General features: G+C 32.1%; 1 protein-coding gene and 1 pseudogene across 1 annotated transcript; one reads left to right on the forward strand and one right to left on the reverse strand.

The window, feature by feature from the left end:
• Positions 1–578: 578 nt before the first annotated feature.
• LOC100813018 (acyl-CoA-binding domain-containing protein 4-like) lies at positions 579–11,130 on the reverse strand (annotated as a pseudogene).
• Positions 11,131–13,183: 2,053 nt separating this feature from the next.
• LOC100800749 (DEAD-box ATP-dependent RNA helicase 16) lies at positions 13,184–20,325 on the forward strand. Its single transcript, XM_003536024.4, has 15 exons — positions 13,184–13,505; positions 13,590–13,748; positions 13,828–13,917; positions 14,087–14,215; positions 14,489–14,589; positions 15,706–15,820; positions 16,281–16,412; positions 17,879–17,944; positions 18,132–18,311; positions 18,521–18,616; positions 18,793–18,930; positions 19,313–19,395; positions 19,493–19,530; positions 19,637–19,845; positions 20,115–20,325. Exons 1-15 carry the CDS (start codon positions 13,335–13,337, stop codon positions 20,211–20,213), a joined length of 1,806 nt encoding a protein of 601 aa, XP_003536072.1. The 5' UTR covers positions 13,184–13,334; the 3' UTR covers positions 20,214–20,325.
• The last annotated feature ends 2,224 nt before the right edge of the window (positions 20,326–22,549 follow it).

Consider the following 22,549-nt stretch of genomic DNA (forward strand, 5'->3'; position numbering starts at 1 on the left):
TCGTCTCTTTCTTTCTTTTATCCATCCAAGTCCTTCCTCCATCCATATTAACCCCTAAAGTGTAAAGTCTTTTATGACTATGAGAGACTAAACCTCATTCTTGGGAGTTTGGTAGACCAACTCTTGTAATGTAAATCATTTATATATTGTTTATGGGGTAATACATTGAAAAATGATTATTTTTCTAAAGAATTTGGGAAGAGTATCTAAATAAAATAATTGCTAGAAATAGATTGATATTTGGTTTGCTCAATTTATGCATCTCTAATCTTAATGCGATTTGTTATTTTATCTTTGCAAAGAAATTTGGTAAAAAAGAATAAACAAATTAGGCTCTTCATGTGGAAAACAAACTAAAGATAAAGTGTCTTAGTAGATGTGGGTGGAAACCGGAATTTAAATTATTATTTTTTTGTCATCTTTTTCTTTTCCTCTTACCCCAATTTTCATACTTACAATTTCTTGTTTCTTCCACTTCTTTTAGTTTCTCAATAATTAGGTTTGCATCACTTCAAATACAACCAAAGTCCATGTGGATTCGACACTAGGATTTCCGAATCTTTTACTACTTAAAACGAATTGATACACTTGCCAAGGAATTAACAACTACAATTTGTAATTAAATGTCATTTGCATATACTAATAGACATTCATATATTTTCTAAAAAAAAAAATAGTGTTTAATTAAACACAACACAGTAAAATTTCACTTCTTTTTTTTCTATGTTGAAATCATTTATAGTTAACAACCAAATTATTGATCTTATTGTTGTAGTGGGAGAAAAGTAAAAAAAAATCACTTCCAAAGAATATTTATGTTTTCATTCAATAATAGATCCAATGCAAATCACCAAAAATGGCGGGAACAACAACATGCACTGTTTTGAAAGAATTACAGAAGCTAAATTTTATTTCCTTCACCAAAAAAGAATTGAATAAAAAAATGTATTGAGTATAAAAGTTGGCTAATGAAACTAAACGGAACATAGCTAGCTATCCGGTTAGTTCAATCACGCGATCACTTGAACCCCATACACCACCTGAACCCTGCTTTTGCTTTGCATTCAAGGCAGCCTGCTCAGATGCATTTTTTTGTCGCTGGAGGAGTTCAAGTTCTTTTTGTAGCGTCCCAATTGTTTGGAGCTTCTGACTTAATTCAACAACCTCCTCCTATCATCCCAAATACTATCTTTCAGTGGAAAAAATAAATAATCAAATTCTTTCATCAATAATAAAAGGGGACAAACACCAAACTTCTAAAGCAACCTTAAATAGACAAACTAGACCATAAATAACAAAGATTCTCCCGTGCAAGTATGCATCACCAAATACTCTCTACATCAAAAGTACTCCCACCCCACGCAACCTATTCCATTTTTCATTTAGGAGACATAAGTTATTTCATCATGACTTTTTCTCCAACAATACATCATACTGTGAGTTGGGTCCACTGGAGAGATCAGGCTAACTTTTTAGACATCATGTACTTTTATTATTCATAGTTTCACTTCTCAATGTAATGATAGTGAATGTTCATAGACACTTTTTCATGATGATTAACAGAGGATGGTTGTCAGAAGCATTAATGATTACCTCAAGTTTGAAACACTTTGACTGTTCAGAAGCAAGTTGACCATGTATTGATTGGAGTTCCTGCACTCTCAGTGCGATAAAAGTGAGGACACCTTGATAGCATTATAGGATAATATAGAAATTTTCTTTATAGATCTCATGCATTCTACTTATATTTATTAATGTATTATTAGAAACACTATTTTCACCATATAACTTAAGTCCTTTCTTAGCCCTACATAAATAAGGGAGTTGTCATGCCATATTGAAATTATTAGACTTTAACACCATCATTTACTAATACTTCACCCATGCATTATATTCAATGTGTACCAATAACATAATAGCCCCCTGATCCCCAAAAAAAAACATAATAGCCCATTTCATCTGTTTCAAAAATAAAAAAGGAGCTTCAACAATTAAAGTAGTTACTTTGCAAAGGTCAGAGTTACGAGTTTCAGCTTCTGATAGCTCTTGCTTTAGTTGAAGAGTTTGCAACTTGTCCTTGTGGAGCGATGATTTCAATTCTTCTTTCTCAGCCTTTAGGACAATTATAAGATCACTTTTTGATTTCAGCAATATACAAAAAAATAAAATGGGAAAGTGGTGACTAGTAAGTATTGAAATGAAATGCGCCAAATACAAGATATGAATTATGATGTAATTAGAATAATCCACACGAAATTTGCAGTAGTTGAACAGTAAAATAGGAATCCACTATCTACAAATGCATGTACAGTGTATAGGTTTGGAGTTTCTTATGAGCTTCCAAATGATTTTTCATAACTATTTTAGCATTGGTCTTAAGATCAACAAGAAGTGAAATATCACACAATCTGCCCAACAACGTTGGCTAGATGTGCTGGTCTAGTTAGCCAAGTGAAATAGGACATGGTTACAATGATACATACTATTGAATCAACATTGTCCACGGCAAGTTCCTTAATCCATTTGTGGCCTGTTTCAGACTCCAGATTTCGGGTAGCATTTGTGGCATTATGCACACCATAAACACTATTTGGGATGGAGTTTTCTATTAGTTTTGATTGCAAGGTTGATATGTGGCTTGATTTAAGGACATAGACCTAAATGCAACAAACTACATCAGGGGAGAGAGAAAAATAAAACACAAAAACAAAGCAGAAAAGGCCAAGATTTTGAAATAATCTTTTGTTCTTCACCTCATTATTGTAACGTCCATTGTATCCTCTAAATGATAAAAGGGTGTCTTCACCATCATATGAGCTTACAACCAAACTCGAGCCCTACAATGGGAAACTAAAATTTTGTCATATCTTAAGCATAAAGCACAAAAAAACTATGTGAAAAGTCTGGGTATCTTCCTGATGAATGATGATAGCATTGAGTTAACAAGAAACATTTAATTAGAATTTATGGCACAAACAATCCTATAAAAAATCATATAACAAAAGGGAGAAGTTAAAAAATAGAACTCTTGATAAAAACATTTATACATCACGGGACAATAACCACTTAGAGGGTTATTTAAACTAATATATTATACATAATAATCAGTTCAAGCGGTTATTTTCTCTACATGGCTAATATTTTTTAACAAGAATTCATTATTTGGAATTCTCCCATGATAAAATGTCCCTACACAATTAAAGTTACCTCACTAGCAATAGGAACACGCCCTTGAACAGAAGTTACCACAACAGTCTCCGAGACCCCTGTTGAATAGCAAGGAATATAATTTGAAACGGGGCATGTATAGCTATCATATCCTTAAATCTAAAATCAACAATAAATTTGCAACAACCTAGGTGATAAAGCCATATGGATGCATAACTTATTAGGTATATGTTGGCATTGGAGTGAGTTAGTTGGACCGGGTTAATAAGAAGATACAGGGTACGTCGTTGCCTATAAATAAGAAGGATTGAGAAGGAGAGGCATTTTGTCATTTGAGAGAAAATCAAGACCTTTCAGCATTGGGAGGTGTAGACCCTCAAAGTTCTACAATGATGTAAGAAGGAAAGATTTTCCTTATTATTTGTACTAAGATATTGGGTTTCTGTCATAACTACAATAGAAGTTGTTTTGTTTCCCTTCACAGTTCACAATGATCCAAATGAAACAATAATGTTTTTACTCGTAAACTCTCTTTCACAATGAACAATAAGCATTAAAATTTTCCACAAATAAGCACTTCTATCGTTACTTCAATTCATAATCAAATGATAGATTAGTCCTTTATAATTTTTACTTCCCTTTTTAAAGTCATGAATTTATACCTGTTACTGTAACTCCAAAATCTGTTATAAGGATCAAGACAACAAAAATTGGCAACTAACCTCCTTCATATATGGAATTAGGGGAGATAGATGCAAACAGAAGTAAGTCATCTTGTAAAATAAGTGCTTGTTTGAATTTACTCTCTACTCTAACTGTCCAAGTAATAGATTCTGTTGGGGTCCTAGGGGAGGGATGTTTGGATAAAAGGTTAGTTTTTACCAGAGAATGCATATGGAGTAATTCATTGATTTGTCATTTTCTTAAAGTTAATAGATTTACAGATTAAACAATGCATTATAAAGTATTTATCTAAGGTCACAATTAATCACACCAAATGTATTTATTTGATTAAACTAGTTTAATTGGTTTATTACGCACACAGACACACTCAAACATGAACACAAGCATGTTTGTATGTTTGAAGGCATGCCCAACCAGTTAACTTTGCAACACCACCATCAGAAAACTAGTTTTATTTATTTATTTAATTTGACCTCTAAAAGAATAGACATGTGTACTATGTGAATTGCAAAAAAGTCATACCACTCTTATTGTCACCTCCGCCAACAATGAACCAGTTCTCCCCTACTATCACCCAATTGTGTTGGTCGAGACCATTCCATCTGTGTAGTTCACATAAATGATTAGATGAAGATGATTTTTCTGGTTCACAACTTAATATAAAAGGCTATGGTCTTAAAGTTTGCATATCGAGAACATGTAAGTCAATGTAGCAAGTTGCATGTGAACCCCCACCGAAGATAAGCAAGTATTGCTCCACATGAACAGTCGCAACATAATCCGACCTTGGAGAAGGAGGCACCCCACTACCAATTAAGACTTCTTTAGCATCAAGCATTAACATGCTTCCTTTTTCATTCTTTCATCTCTATATAGGAATACAAAACCAATATATAGCATATTCGACACTCATGAAAATGAGTAACATAATTACCATGCATCAAAACCAGCTTTTGGCATAAGCAAAAACGTAAGTTGGAAAACAAAGTCAAACTTCAATTTGCACCTGTGAATTTTTTTTTGGTTTACACCTTTAAAACATTAACATCTCCCAACATATCAATTAAAACTTCCATACCCACCCCCACCCAACAAAAAAAAGGTAAAATAAAAAGAAATTGAGAGAGAAAGGTTGCTTCAGGAAACTTCTTACACAACATCAATTTCATCCAACAGAATGACGAGACATACAACATTATTAACATTTGCATACCTTGTATACTTTCATTAGGATCTTTTGTATGCCCAACAATTGATAGGAGCTTATTTTCCCATGGAATCTATGGTAACAAAATTTCAATCATTAAAATCCAAAATATTCCAAAATTAGTACAAGTAGCAGAGAAGATGAAGCAAGGTTTTCAAGTGAGAAATAAACTTCTTCAATACAAACCAGGGAATGTCCAGCACAAGGGAATGTTACTAAGGATGAGTCAGCAGATTCAACAACCTAAGCTTCAATCTTAGACCAAGCTCAACTTCTAAAATTTATATTTTTACCTCAAATCTGGCTTTTGGACGTTGACCAGGTACTGGAGGTGTAATCCATTGGTCATAGACTCCAATTGAACCAAAGCTTTCAATAACAACATCTTTATCTTGAGTTCTAACTTGACTTCCATTCTCAGTGGAAATGGTTTTTATCTCTGGATACGTGTTTCCATTCTCAATGATTGGATCAACTTTGGAATTGTGCTGTAAAACCATCACAACATAGTGGAAGGGGGAGAGATTATGTTAACAGTAGCAGCAGAAGTAAAGAAAACATGTTTCTTTTTGCATTTCTCTTTATGTGACTGCTAAACGACATGTCTCTTACATTAAATCAACTCTAAATATCAAATCCTAAATGCTATAAGATTATAGGAATAAATTAACAGATGATTTACAATAAAATTATTCAAATGACTAGAAGACACATCTGGTGGGTGAAAGAAAGAAGACTCATATATATATATATATATATATATATAGCCTTGGTAATACATACATTCATTAGCACATCAACAACAGGGTCTACAGCAGAGTTAGATGCTCTTGAATACCTACCAGGATTTTCTTCCTCCTACACAACAAAGTAAAATAAGAATGAAAGAAATCAGCTACCACTATGCATTATACACGTAAAAAAAGTGAAATAAAATTAATAGCATGACCTTCGATATTTTAACAAAAAGGTGCATGGCTTTTGTGCAAGACATGTTTCCAAGTTGGTTCCAGTTGCATCAACAACTACAACTTTTAATGATATTCTTTATGATGAAACATAAAAAGGAATGCAACAACACAAATTGCAACACTACTAGCAATATAATTTTTTACGACACCTATTCTACGACAGTTGTTAGTGGAACCGCCTTAAAAAATGAGCTAGTGGCATTTTTGTAATTATTGTAATGAAAAATGTCTTTTATGATGCACATTCTAAGACGGTTATTGAAAATCACCTTGGTAAAAAATCGTCTTAATTCAACTGAAAAAAATTAAAAGCCCTATAACCAGTTGGAACTCTGTCGTGCACCTCCGTACTCTACCTCGACATCTCTCCAACTTTCCCGGTCGGCCTACGTGCAGTGAAAGTGATTCTTGAAGTCTGCCTCCCGTCGTGCAGTGAAAATGTCTACTCCAGCGCGCGTCACTCGTCGAAGCGCTTTTGATTCAGTGAAGCCCTCCCTCGCGTCATCACCCTCTGAGGTTTGTTCATTGTTCCTTTGAATTTATATTGTTGTTTCTTTGCATAGATAGATTGATTGAAGCCATTCTTCCTTGTCTTTTTCTCGAGCACATGTTTGTAATCAACCTGATATCTGAAACATGCACAGGAGTCTAAAAACATAAAGATAGCATCTGCAAGTGCCTCAAATCTTGGGATACCTCCATCCTCTTTGATGTCCTTTTTGGAAAAGATGCTGGATAGATATTACTTTTTTTTTCTCCCCCTAAATAATGATATTGTGAAAAGAGTTGGCTAGGAAGCATAGAAACATATACCAGAATATTAATCCTCTGTAACTAGTGTCTAGTGGTGGTTTCTTAAAATGAACATTTTAAAAGTTTAGACTGTACAATGGTGAAATTCTTCATAAGGAAAGGACATGGTTAATTGAGCTAAGTTTATGAATATAGTGTTTCAGAAGTTCTTAAGGAGCCTTCTTGATCTCATGGTTCTTATTTATTCTTTCTTACATTAGAGATCATTAAGTGTCATTGAGTGATCTTTTTCTATTTGTAACATTCATATAGCAAGATTCCTGCACATTTTGTTGAAATTAATTTTATATTAATATCACAGATTGTGCTTATTTGGATACCTGGGCACTCAATATAGTCATGTGCATGATATTAGACATTTGAGCATTACATTTTGAGTAGTATTAGTAAGTGTTAACCCCATATTTAAATGGTGGGCTAGTATTGTGGACAGATTACAATTACATGCTCTAATAAAAAAAGGTTATGAGAACTCTACAACTACTTCAATAAGTTAGGCAGAAGATGTTATTTACCCTATTTTTAATATGCCATGTTGTATCAAATCATTTTCTTATTAATAAATCTCATGTCATTCTTATTGGCATAAATTGACTGTTTTTGTGAATGTACTGTGTTGAATAACCTCATTTGTATATTGGCATATGATTAAAAAAATCCATTGGTTATTAATCTTTTTCTTTCGTTCTTTCCCTCTTTTTGATAAGAATCCTGCAATCTCTGGTGTTGTCTTAGAAGATTTTGACTCTGTCTTTGTCAATAAGTTCTACCATAGCATCTTGATGATTTATGTGAGCTACTCTATGCTCTTAGCATTATTGTCTTTTTCTTGCTCGTCTTATCCTTAATTGTTGCCTCTTATGTCACATGCATTCTTATTTTTGCATAAATAATGCAACAAATGTAAATTCATCAACTATAGTTGTTGTTGCTTCTCTCATTGCCCAAACCCTTTACATGCTCGCTAGTGAAACTCAAGATGTACAAAATTCAACTCTGGCGGCTATAAATGTTAATGTCTCACTTGTTGAACAACTTATGGGTTGTTTGTTGGATTGTGATCCTGGTCTTTCTTGTGAATTGGTGACAAAATATATTTCACCCATGTTAACCTGTCCAAGCCATTACATAGGTGTTATCTTGGACTAACCTTCATCTACACCATATACAGGATACATCTACACTGTCTTAGAAAGTGTACACTTTCTAAGACAGTCCTTACCTGAGATCGTCTTAAAAAGTCTTAGATATACAACTTTCTAAGACGGTTGTTTGCTAATAACCATATTAAAAAGTACCATTTCTAAGACGGTCTGGGATATGAACTGTCTTAAAAGAGATATTTTCTAAGATGATTGTTAACAAACAACCGTCTTAGAAAGTTGTCTATCTAAGACTTTCTAAGACGGTCTCAGGTAAAGACCATCTTAGAAAGTATCCTTCCTAAAACGGTTGTTAGCAAACAATCGTTTTAGAAATTTTGACTTTTCTACGACAGTTGTTTTATAACTGTTGTTAAAAGTCTCAACTTTCAGCGACATTTGATATAAAGATAATTGGTAATTATCGTTAAATGTTTCTATTAACCGTCGTTAAATGTCCGTTTTGCAGTAGTACAAGAATAATATAAAATGAAGCGTTGATAAAAACTAATGTAGTATAAATAACAAAATATCAGCATAACGTATATGGCATAAAGAAGCATGGTAAAATTTGCATTGTGCATAAGTTGATATATATATATAAACTTATAGAGACTAGAGAAAGCAAAGGAAGCTTGAATGTTAAAAGCACACAAACCTGGCCCATTTGCTACGCTCCACAAGTTTCCATGAGCTGGGTTCAGGGATGCTACAAGGTCTTATACTAGCCTAGCAAATGAAGCATTAAGGGAATGTTTTGGATTAAGATTTCAAAGAATTTAAAAAAAAAGAAATTTATAAAAAAGTTTTGTAATATTTGATCAAGATTTTTAAATAATATAAATAAGTCTTATTGTATTTAATTAAGACTTTTAAGATTTTTTAAGATAGACAACAAAATTCAGTGGTATTTCATTAGTATTTTTTATAACTTATAAAAGTCTTTTGGTATAAAAAAATATATAAATTTTGATGGATTATTTTTTAAGAAGGATTTCGATGAATTTATCAGACTTTTTAAGTATAAAATATCTATTAAACAATCTCACTCAAATCCTTGTATTTTTGCAATTTTTTATTGTTTAACCAATTTTCTTTTTTCTCATCACACACTCTATTTTCTCTTTAATATTCTTCAATATGCGTGTGTCATATATATTTTTTCTATTAATTTGGAATTAAAAAAATGTCAAATATACTCCTTTTCTCTGAATTTTTCCTTTGTTTTTTAAATTATAAATTATTGTTTGTCTTATGTGCTAAAACTAATCATGTTTTTCTTACACTGACTATGTTTGTCATATGCTCGACACAATATTTTTGTGACTGTCATTTATATATCTTAGTGACCTTTCTACCCATTTTTCATCTTCACTACTCCTTTCTAGTACATGCTTGTTATTGCACTCATTTAAACATGTCATTAGATTTATCATGAAATAATTATAATAAAAAAAAAATTAGAAAACCAACATATAATTTTAAATCCATTATTCAAATCCAAAAATGAGAATGAGAAGATGCTATTGTAAGAAATATTAGTATAGGAGGATTAAAAAAATTATATTGGTTTCACTTTCTTTGATATAAACCACATCATTTCTTATTATTTTTTTCACCAACTCTTGTAATTTTAAATATCTTTTTAAAAATTCACAAAATTCTTTCAAATCTTATAAAAATCTATAAAGTCCTATGAAATCCTTTAAATTCTTCTTTCAAATCTTATAAAAATCTATAAAGTCCTATGAAATCCTTTAAATTCTTAGGCTTAATTAATATTTTAATCTCTGGATTTGGGGGTATATTTTCTTAGTCCTTGAAATTTAAAAATATTTTTTTTAGTCTTTGAATTTTGACGAATTACTTTTTTTTAGTTCTTGACACAATAAATTAACACTTTATGACTGTGAAAGTTTTTTAACACTATGATAGTTTTAAAATGCAAGTTCAAACGGTTAAATAATAAATAAAAACTAATTTATGAAGTCTAAAAATGGTCACAAAATATTAATTTATTATACTTGACACTAAAAAGAGCAATTTGTCAAAATTCAAGAACAAAAAAAAGTAATTTTAATTTTTAGAAACTAAACAAAGCACACATCCCAAATTCAAAAACTAAAACAATAATTAAATCTTGTTTAAAACTAGTTTTGATAACAAAGATCAATTTTTATACTTATTTTAAAATTTGTTAAAACTAGTTTGGTAAGAAAATGGATTGATTTTTCAAATTAAATCATCATGATGGTTCATTTTGAATTTAAATTTTAAAATTATCATAAAATATTAAGAAACCGTCACAAAATATTAAAAATTAACATAAAGTGTCAATTTATTATATTATTGACTAAAAAAATAATTTGTCAAAATTCAGAAACTAAAAGAAATATTTTTAAATTTCAAGGAAAAAAAACACAATCTAAATTTAAGAACTAAAACAATAAATTAAACCAAATTCCTATAATATAAATTCATTAAAATTCAAACTAACATAAAAATTTTATAAAAAAATTCATAAATTATATTTTTCTTACCTAATCTTTAAAAGATAATCTTTTAAAATCCTGATTCAATACTCCTAAATTTACACGAAATCCTCACAAACAAATCCCTACTTCAACCCCATATAATATTAATAGTACATCAAATAAAACAACAAAAACATATTTGATACGAGGGAGCTAAATCAACATAAACGGTGGGATGGATGGATCACGGCATTGGCAAATCAACATTTCATTCCTAGGTGTTTTAATTTTAAAATCCACTTATGTTGATTTGCTGCATTTCATCATAACCTATGGAATTGCAGGCTAGGCATATAATAAGACAATTAATTAAGTCCTGTAAATTCTTTACATTATTATTACTGTTACGCTAATTCACTCCATGCAAGAATAAAAATGCAAAATTAAACCCATACATATTGACGTGAATTGGAGTTGTGAAATTGCGCGGCAAAAGAGAATTGACGAGATCGAGTAGGTATCTGCTGATAGAGGTTGTAGAGGAGAGCGGTGGAGTTGGAGAACTTGGAAGTGATAAAGTTGGAGGGAGAGGTGAATCCGTCGAATCCAACGTAAGAGGCCGCAGCGTAGAACCGCTCTGGATATTGCAGACCCGAGCTTGCTCTCGCCATCTTCATTCACTCCGATTCAATTCTCAGATCCTCCTACACTTTATCAATAATCAATATCAATGTGATGCCTCGTTTTTCTTCTTGCCTTGCTACTCGAGATTACAATACAACACAAATGGAGTGGCGTTTTGTGGCGTGAGCAAGGTGTAATTATTAACTCGTCTCAGTTGTATGCTACACAAATCTGCCATAATGAGCCTAAATTCAGCATTAATCCCCCAAGGTTTCAGTAACCGCACACTGTTATGGTCCTCGATCGCTTGTAATTTTTCATTTCTGCGAATTCTTTTGTCTGTAAGTCTGATATGGCCCTTCCTCAAGAAAAACATGACTTTGACTTCTCACTTTATATTTAGGGTTTTACATTTTTATTATGTCTTTCCTGATAGTGGGCAATAGATCATCTTTAGGGAGAAAAAAAACTACACATGATCTAATATAATGATTTTACCGTTTTCTCTTAACATTAATTTTAATATATATTATTAATTATTAATAAAATTTATTAAAAGTGTAATATCTCATGTAATAATTATTTTATTGTACAAGATTAATTTCCCCATATAATGATACTTGCTTTTTCATTGAAAGAAACTGTCGGTGCAAGCAAAATCATAGTAAATGAGTAATAAAAAACGAAAATTTATGCATGCAAGTTAATACTGTTTTTTTATTAGTGGGAAAATGTATAAATGCAAGTTAAAACTTGTAAGTAGGAGACTAGTAAGAACATCTACAATTTATAGTTGTTTATCATAATTTTATGGATCTTACAATTCTACATAGATTTGAATACTCTATATGAAATGCACTCTAATACTAAGGTTGTTGAAGTGAGTAAGATTAACTTGATTTTGCGGGTCTTATATTTTTTGAAAAATATTTTGTTTATGATATAAATTTATTATGCAACGATTTTTATATAAACAACATCATGTGCTCTAGTGCAAAAAAAGGTTAAGCAATGTTATTTAAAGTTAAATAACTTATGTAAGTACTCCCACAGAAGATGCTTTAAAAATAATCTTGTAAGTAGGAGTGGTATTTTTTCTTTCCCTTTATTATTTTTAATTCAATGCTATGATAGAAATGAGGATTAAACTTGTTATTTTATGTCAAAAAAGAACTCATGCAATCTCATAAATTATTTGAATGCAATAACATTTTTGGAGGCAATATTGCTTAAGTTATATAGAATCATTATGAAAAACATAAAAAAATATAAAATTATTATGAATGGTAAAACTTAAGTAAATTAAAACAATTTTACCTTAGTTGATTTTGATCTTTTTGTGGCCAAATATTTTGTTTGTAAAATGCAACCAAACAAGGGCTAAACTCAACATGGGAATTGATATTGGCCTCTACAATAATGAGCAAACAACATTTTTACCCTTTTCTCCTGCCTTTACCTTCTTCTCTCCTAACCCATCACCTCCATACGTAGCCATCTTCATCGTTGACCTCCTTGGTGTTGCGCATCATCCTACCTTGTCTCCTCCATGCCATGCCCCACCACCACTCACCAAATACCAAAACCACCCCACACTAGTGAAATTTGTGTGGGACCTCCTCACCGACTAGATTTGAACCCAACGCCACTTTAGACTCCAATCTCGTGGCCACCGCAAAACCACCCCTGCATCATCATTATCAAACACCACCGTGACACTTCTCCTTTTCGATCATGGCGGAAGGCATGAATATCAATGTTGGTGCCGGTGCTAGTGTGCTGGCACTAGGTGAAGTGGAGGTGTTGTTTGGGTCGGGGTGCGAAAAGGTGCTCAACGAAAATACAATTCCTATTTAATATTCAATAAAATAGAATTGAGTTTTCATTTCATTGTAGGGGTTAAAAAAAACTGCACAATAGAAGTACGATTTTGTTGTATAATATGGGAAAGGGTAGTTTTGGAAACTAAAAAATGGGGGGGGGGGGGGGGGGGCAATAGCAACCCCTACTCAACGCAGGTGTTGCGGCACAACAATTTGGGCCGGGTCACACGTTGCACCACCTATGCCCGATATCGATTACTTTTGGAGTTGTTTCTCTGCTCCGAAGACCTAAACAAAAAGCCAAGCAGTTCATGTACATTCACACACTGCAGGTGCGCCAAACTCGAACTACCCTAAACGACGCCGCATTCAAATTTCCGCCACCGACGCATTAACCCCTTCCAAGCCCCGACGGTTCCCGAGTGGTGATGGCGGAAACGCACGAAGACACACCGAAAGAAACCGTTCACAAAGAAGAAGAAGAAGAGGACCAAAGCTTCGAAGAGCTCGGCGTGGACGCTCGTCTCCTTCGCGCCCTAATCAAGAAAAGAATCGAGAAACCTACTCCAATTCAGCGCGTCGCGATTCCACTCATTCTGGTAACACTTTTTTTTCCAACTTCAACAATCTCTATTCACCGTTCAGCTTCACTTTCGCTAAACTAGTTCACTTGCTGTTTTCAGGAAGGTAAGGACGTGGTTGCACGTGCCAAAACAGGTTCGGGAAAGACACTCGCGTACCTTCTCCCGTTGCTTCAGAAACTGTTTACTGCTAACTCTGATCGGAAGAAACTCGCGCCAAATGCTTTTGTTCTTGTTCCTACTCGCGAACTAAGTCAACAGGTGCATTTACTTGTTTCAATTTCTATTATTATTTTTTTAAAATTTAATTTGGATAGAAATTGATTTCGTGTTATTTCAGGTATATGCGGAAGTGAAGTCTCTGGTTGAATTATGCAGAGTTCAGCTGAAAGTTGTGCAGTTGAATAGTAACATGCTTGCTAATGACTTGGTTGGTTATTGTTCCAAATTCTCGTTTGTTTGTTGTCATTATTTTAGGAGGAAGTTAAAGTTAATTTCTGCACCTGATACACGCTTGAACGTTTTTATTTCTGTTTTGTTTTTGTTTTAGAATGTGCATTGTTGTAATTGTCTCTGAATTGTGTTTTTTTTTTTTGCAGCGGGCAGCATTGGCTGGACCTCCTGATATTTTGATCTCCACTCCTGCTTGTGTTGCGAAGTGTTTGTCCTGTGGCGTACTTCAGGCGGCATCCATTAATGCATCGCTTGAAACTCTTGTTCTTGATGAGGTGAAATCAGATATTGTGAATTGTTTGTTTAAAATCTATATTTATTTTACTGTCTATTTCTGAAACAACTATCATAGTGTTTTATTCATGTTGAGTTATATCCAGAGCAATTTCATTTTACAGATGTGTCAATAGCACTAACACCACTTGGTATCCAAAATATTGTTGGGCCATTGATTTGCAATTTTCACGTTTTGGTAGCTATTGAACAATCCTTGATACTACTTCTTGTTTGCATTTGGGATGTGATTGATATTCAAAATAATGTTTCAGGCAGATCTTCTATTATCATATGGGTATGAAAATGATATTAAAGCTTTAACACCTCACGTACCCAGAAGTTGCCAGTGTCTTCTTATGTCTGCAACATCAAGGTGTGTTATTTCTGGTGTTTACTTCCACTTATGATATTTTCATGTTTTCTGTCATTCTCAAATTTTAAGAAATATTTATTATGTTAATTTTGATGTGTTTAAATGAGATATCAAATAACTTTGGATTAATCTAAAATTTTGCACATATGATCCATATGATAAAATAATTTAATCTGGTGGAGTCTTGGGATAAAATGATCTAGTAAAAAAGTTATTAAATGGTGTGTGAGTGTAACTTAAACTAGGGATAGTAGTGCTGCCATGCTTGGTTGTTTTTCTGCTAATCTTGGCATTAACACACACTTTATGCTGAATTAGTTGGGGCTATGATGGCTATTGAATTTGCCTTCAACAATGGTTGGCCAAAGTTGTGGTTGGAGTGTGATTCTCTGCTGGTGGTTAAAGTGTTTTCTTCTGATAACATTGTTCCTTGGGATATTAGGAATAGATGAAAATTTTTATATAGTTTGCTGAAAAGTTTGCATTTTGTAGTGGGTCACATTTATTGTGAGGGCAACACTTGTGCACATAGGTAGCCTCTTACGGTGCTTACATACAGGGTTTTTTGTGGTGGGATCTTATTCCTACTTTTCTTTCTGGTGATTTTTCTAGGAATAGAATGGGTATTCCCAGTTATAGATTCAGGTAGTTTTCTCTTCATGGGTTTGGCCCTTGTCCCCCCATGCTTTTGTAATTGGTTCTTCTATTTTAATATATTCTTGGTGTGATGCAGAGCTTGGTATTGCTTGGGGTGCTAACCTGGTTAGGATGCATTTCACTACTGTTTTGCTCTTGCTTAAAAAAAAATTTACACTAGTGTGAACCAATTCATTTTCGTCCTCTTAGAATGTGCCTTGTTGTTTCTTCATATTAGATAATATGAAACTGAGAACAAACATGACGATTTTACTTGCACATTTGAAGAGTATATTCTATGCTAGCTAACGACAAAATGAAATATTGTCTCTGTAAAGTTTTGCTGGCCAAGTGTTTTCCCATGTATGGTCATTGACCATTCTGTGGCATTATTTTAGGATTAGGATTACATATATTATGTCCATTTGTTTAACCTCTCATCTATTATAAATTTATTTTTTTCTAATATACTGTCTGCAGTGCTGATGTGGACAAACTAAAGAAGTTGATTCTGCACAACCCCTTTATTTTGACTTTGCCTGAAGTGGGAAATCATAAGGATGAGGTCATTCCTAAAAATGTTCAGCAATTCTGGGTAATAAATGCTACCTGCTTTACATTATGAAGTTAACTGCATTAAGTTAGTTGTTCATTGTATCTTAAAAAATATTGCATAATTTCTCTCTATAGAGGGGGGAAGGGTTACTGCTTTTTTATATTTGGAATCTGTCTTTTTCATTGATACTAAAAGGAAATGAACCATTCTGGCTAAAGTTTGATTTAGAGGGAGAAGGGTTTAACACTTAAAAGATAAAAATGTCATTCAGTTTAGTGATCTTAAAAAAAGTTTGTTTCTATGAATTTAAAATATTTGATATTGTTACGTTTCTCCCTAGAGCATGTTTGAAAGCTATCACTTTGCACAATAGATTTTAGGTCGTGTTTTTCTTCCATTATTTTTTTTTTCATTTATGCTTGTATCTTTCTGATTCAACATTTTTTTTCTGTGGAATTGATCAGGTTTTAACTGTTTTCATTAAATATTTTTGTGTCAGATCTCATGTCCTGCCAGTGATAAGTTACTTTACATCCTTGCTGTGTTGAAATTGGGGTTGGTCCAAAAGAAAGTTCTGATATTCACAAATACCATAGACATGAGTTTCAGGTTGAAACTTTTCTTGGAAAAGGTATGTTTGATATATAACTATTCATGAACATTCACTTGATAGATTTTCAGCTTTAGGTATGTGTTAGATATATAGCTTTTTATGTATATTACATGTTAGGGTCCATGTCTCATTCAATATCTAATCATGCTATACGCATAAGCCTGGTATTTCATCATATAAACTGTATTATCTTTTTGTTATGGCAAACGATATCAATAGGATTACGGGCATCTAGCTCGTAAGTTGCATTCTCTCTTTGTTTCAGCACACAATGTTGGGTCCCATTATAGAATCCATAATGAAAACGCAATCAAATATACCATGAGAAGTAAAATTACATCAGTCTATCAAGGCTATATTTTATTATTCTATCTCAAATCTTTCATCATTAAGTTCAATGTCATCACAATTTAAAAGTAAAATCAATATTTGCTCAAATCGTACACAAAATCATCACCACTACCACTTTGAAATATAGAATTTCATAGTAGAAGAAATTTAATGGAAGAATTATTAAAGGTTAAATGACTACTTTCGTCCCTAGAAGTTTTAAGCAGTGACAATTCAGTCCTTAAAAGAACAAAATTTTTAATTTAGTCTCTAAATCAAATGTGTAAAAAGTGTGGCAATTTGTTAAGTTTTCATGGACCATTTTGTTATTAAGCTTTAATGTTCAAGGACTAATTTGACATTAAGTTGCAAAGTTTAGGGACTAATTTATTTAGTTGTACGGAAGAACTTATAAAATCTAGAAAGTTAACTCCTAGAATTTTGAAGAAACACATAAAATCTAGGATTTAACTTTCTACTACTCAATAACCACACTCACTACCCATGCATTCGATAAAATGAATTTCCAATACAAATGAGTTGTAGGCTTATCTCAAAGAATTCCAAATAGGCAAGTTCCTATAAGAATTCCAAATGAGTTGTAGGTTTAACTTTCTACTACTCAAAGCAACAACTACTGACCTTTACTTCTCATGGAAGCAAAGATTTGGGGTCAGAAAGTAAGAAGTGAAGGAAAAATTGATGAAAGAAAATGCAAATGCAAAGTTGATATTTGGCCTCCATGCGGGCTTATTCCTGTAAAAATAAGCTTCCTCTTTTTCTTTCCTTTTTTTCAATACCTAGTTCACTAAGTGAAACAAGGCATTTCAATGTGTCATACTCAATACATACATCAAAATTAGCAAAAGTGTGATTTTTTTTATATTTTGATTTGTATTGATTTTCATACTGTATCAGTTTAATGGATAATACACTTCTATGCTTTGAATCCCCCCCCGCCCCTCCCTCTTAATTTATTTGCTCAAATGTTTGGATTAAGATTTAAATCAACTTTGGAATATCCTGAAGTAGGTTAAATTTTTCAGCTAATTTTTTTTTCTACTGCTATGCTTCTAGGCTATTATAGTTGCAGTGGGATTATTTTGTAGTCATTATTTCTTCCTCTCTCTCATTTCCCCACTTTATCCTTGTAGTTTGGAATCAGATCTGCTGTTTTAAATCCCGAGTTGCCTCAGAATTCTCGTCTCCATATTCTTGAGGTATGCAATGTTATCCAGTTCCTTCTTTCATTGCTAAGACTTTTCTACTTAACCTGGTGCTACAGCATTTCTTGCCAACTAAGCATAAGAAATTCAAGTTTTCTTCAAAAAGTGATTTATTATCAATTCATTATAATTTTTGGATCTTCATTTTCTCACATGATTTTGACAAACCTATTTTTATCAGGAATTCAATGCGGGCCTGTTTGATTATCTAATTGCAACAGATCTTAGCCAGTCAAAGGAAAAGGATGAAGTGCCTAAGGAAAGTATTGTTGGATCACGGAAGTCTAGAAAACATGCTAAAATAAAATTAGATTCTGAATTTGGAGTTGTAAGGGGAATTGACTTTAAAAATGTATACACGGTACGCAAGTCTTCTCTTATATCTTTCTGTTATGTTTGAATTTAACGTTGATATGTATGAAAATTTTGCTCTACATATGCTATTTTTAGTAAGAGTTGTATACTATGTTAATTGGTAATTTTCATCTTCTGGTTTATATCCATGTTTCATGGGGAGAGTGCCTGTTCACCAAAACCAGTTAGTTAATGCTTTCTCTTGTTGATGAACAGGTTATAAACTTTGAAATGCCTCAGAGTGTTGCAGGATATGTACATCGAATTGGACGTACAGGAAGAGCATACAATTCTGGTGCTTCTGTCTCTCTGGTGAGTTTCTTGGACAACAAATCCCCCTTTTCCCATTACATAAATTCCAAAATGCATTATTAGTTGCATTTTGCTCTCTAGCCTCTCTTGGTCCATTGGGTATTCTATCCTAGGTGTCACCAAGGCCCAAACTGCATAATGCTGTGTCACTTAGATATTTGTTTGTTTCATCTCAGGTTTCCACGGATGAAATGGATACTTTAGAAGAAATAAGATCTTTTGTTGGGGATGATGAAAACAAAGGCACAAATTCCATTGCTGAGTTTCCCCTCCTCACCAAGAATGCAGTTGAATCTTTACGGTACAGGGCTGAGGTAATGTATTATTTCCTTTACTCTAGATGAAAAACTAAAATAGGATTCCATTGATGCATCAAATCTACGAGAGCCTTTTTGGTTGACTTGGTATATTTTTCCCTTCAGGATTCGAATTAATTAATTCTCTTATGTGTCAATTTTTTTTTTCAAAGTTTGTGACCACAAAAATGAGAAACATCCTTTTGTGATCTTGTCATTTGTGTCAGCATCTTGCACATATTATCATCTGTTTTTCTTTTCTTAAATGAATAATGTATAGAATATATTTTGCACCTTCTGCTCTTTTCTGCCTTTAGGTGGATATGCTATCGTGCCTAAGTAGATTTGGTGTATCTAGCTGCTTTTGTAAATAATAATGATGATTGACTTTTTCTTGCAGGATGTTGCAAAGAGTGTGACTAGAATTGCTGTCCGAGAGTCACGAGCCCAGGATCTGAGGAATGAAATTTTGAACTCTGAAAAGTGAGTGCCGGTATTGCATTTGGTATGAGAACTGTAACTATGATCTAAGTTCATTCCCTTTCTAATTCATTTGTGCACAACTGTGCTTTTATTTTAGGTTGAAAACCCACTTCGAAACTAATCCAAAAGACCTAGGTAATGTAATAGGTTGATATTATTGTTAAAATACCATTGTCATTTATTTTATTTAAAATTTTATGTTTGAAGTTAAATTTAAAGGATTGAAATTGTAATTGAACAGATCTACTGAAGCATGACAAAATTTTGAGCAAGAATGCCCCACCTCCTCACCTACGGGATGTGCCTGAGTACCTATTAGACAAACCAACGAAAGAGGCAAGGGAAATGGTCAAGCTTGCAAGGGATGCAATGGGAAATAATAATCGCCGCAAGGGATCCAAGAGAAAATTAAGAAAAGAAGGAGACCCTCTGAAGGCTATCTATGCTACGGTATGATTAACCTTTACCCATCGACTTTACCTTTTATGCCAATTTTGAATCTTTAATCATGAAGGTTAAGAGAAGGAGCCTGTGTAGTGTGTAGAGGAGGGAAAATAAGGGATGCCTAAAAAAATTATGAATGGAAGCTTATAAAATATGAAGTACAAATACATACAATGTTGCACAGATCTAAAGATAATGGCGAAGAGTGTCATTAGTTGTTACTTTTTTGTTATACTATTTCTGTATTCTGTTTGACTTTTATACGTTTTTGTCAGGCGTCATCAAAAAGACCGCACAAAGCTAGGAAGACTGGTGGAAGCGATAGCCTAAATAGCAGTGATAGGCATAAACACAAAAAGAATAAGGGTATTTGATTGATTTGCCCGTTTCCTACAAAGCCTTATAACAGGCTCAATTTTGTTGTAATTTAGGTCCAAATATCGTAAAACGAAAAACAGTACAGTATTGGAATTGTTGTTTCCTTTATACCGCGTAGGGCCTGAAGTTATTGCTCATTACTAAGTTAAATTATGCTAATTGAAACTAGAATTTCGCTTTCGTCCATGTCTCTTGTCTCGCATGGCATGTGGCATGCGGAAGATCATATTGGTGACACTAGAATGTCTTCCCATTCCAAGATTGTTGTGGCTTAGTCGGTTTTATTTTTACAATTATTAAAAGGTGTTTATAATTTAAAAATGTCTTACGAAACTTATACAAATTATTAAGTTTATTGTTTTGTAAGAAAACAGTGTTGAAGTTTAAAATAATAAAAAGAAAAAAACAAGTATATTAAAAAAAACAAGTTAGATAACCTTTTAAATTCTCTAATTGTTTTTTTTAAAAATAATTTAGCAACTAATTAATTTAATCTATCTTTTATTTGTGAAATAAAGTTTAGGTGCGAAATGGGAAAGTATTATAAAAACTTTATAATCAATTACTTTGAAAAAAATAATTTTATTTTATACCAAAAGAGTTTTTTACTCTCCCATTTCAGACCTTTTCTTTTTTCCATCACATACCTTTCTTTCTTCCTTAAAGGCCATAACGTTGGTAGAGTAATTGGCCATCTCTTTCTTTCAATCTTACACGCTTTTCATATGATCCTAATAATGATGCGTTCATATCACGAAGTCACTACAATCTATCGTATAAGCCTACATCACCTAATCAATGTAGTCCATAATTCCATTTCCCATTAGGTTCGGAGGTTCTAGCTAAAAACCAAGCCATCATAAAGGAATAGATCTGAGCATGAAGGGAGTTCTAGCTGGGTCGGGACCAACGATAAAGTCAAAGTATTAAAAGACCTTTCTATTGGCACCAAGACTATTGCAGGCAATTTTGAAAAAATATCTAACTTACTGAAGAAAAAAGATAGAGAAAGGAATAGTAATGTTTGAAATGCTATATAGATGTCACTAGACGAAAGCTTATCTTTTATAAACTTCAAGTTAGGATTATGAAAATTTTGACCATCTCTTAATGAGCAGGAGCAAGAAGAAACTAATGCATGAAAGACTAGCTTATATAGCTTTAGATATGTGAAAATTTTCTATATAGGAGGACAAGAAACTAGAATCCATTAGCTATTAAATATTGAAAATTTTACATTAGTTATTTTTTTTTATCCAAACCTTATGATTTATTTGTCATCTTTCTCATTGACTCATGTAATTTTAAAGGTTTTCTAGAAAATCAAGAAGTACTTTAAAATCTTATAAATCTATAAAAATTCTTTTAAATCTTATAAATTCATACTTTATAAATTTATTGAGAAACAAACTATAAAATAATAATGATAAAAATATTTTAAAAAAATATTAATAGCAATTACCTTCCTACAAAATCTATTAAAAACCATAAGAATAGTCATGCAAAAAGAAAAAAACACTTTTAAAATCCTTATTGAATACAACCCATTACAAGTTTTTTTATTAATTAGGATTTGGAAAGATTTTAAAAGTCTTCTTTTTAATAAAAAAAAAAGTCTTGTGATATTTAATTAAGATTTTTTTAAAAAGATAAAAAAATGTTATGATATTCAATAAAGTTTTTAAAATACTTTTAAATTAAGTCTAGTTAATTTTATAAAAATATTAATTAAATATCACAAATCTTAGTTAGATATTGTTAATTTAAAACCAAATATATCCTTACTTAATTACTCATTTTAAAAATAAATTTGCTCTAAAAGAGTTATTTTTAAAAATGGTTATTCTCATATCCACTATAAATAAACTTGTTTCAGTTTTCAAATTTAAAGATATAATTGATTTTTAAAAAATATATTTTTAAATAATACAAGAATTTGATAAAAATGTATTGACAACTTTTATACTGACATATAATTATTATGAAAGGTTATGTTTAGTATAAGAAACTCATGAATATGATGAACTAAAATTTGAATATTCGGTGAGAAAAGTATTTATGTTTAGTATTCAATTATATCTTGAATTGGAATTCTCTATGAAAGATGATAAAGTGATAGAAAAAAAATACATATTATCACATGAGAAAAAGGGATTATACATTGAAAGTATAGTTACATAGTTATTCAATCCTAAATCCTAATCAATCATGTATAATAAATTTGTTAATTTTTAAAATAATTAAATAAAACTTATTATGTATAATAAATTTATTAATTTTTAAAATAATTATTTTAAAATAATTAAATAATAATTTATTATTGGATGATAGT

The sequence above is a fragment of the Glycine max genome, chromosome 10 (assembly GCF_000004515.6).
Source record: "Glycine max cultivar Williams 82 chromosome 10, Glycine_max_v4.0, whole genome shotgun sequence".
In the NCBI taxonomy this organism is placed as follows: Eukaryota; Viridiplantae; Streptophyta; class Magnoliopsida; order Fabales; family Fabaceae; genus Glycine; species Glycine max.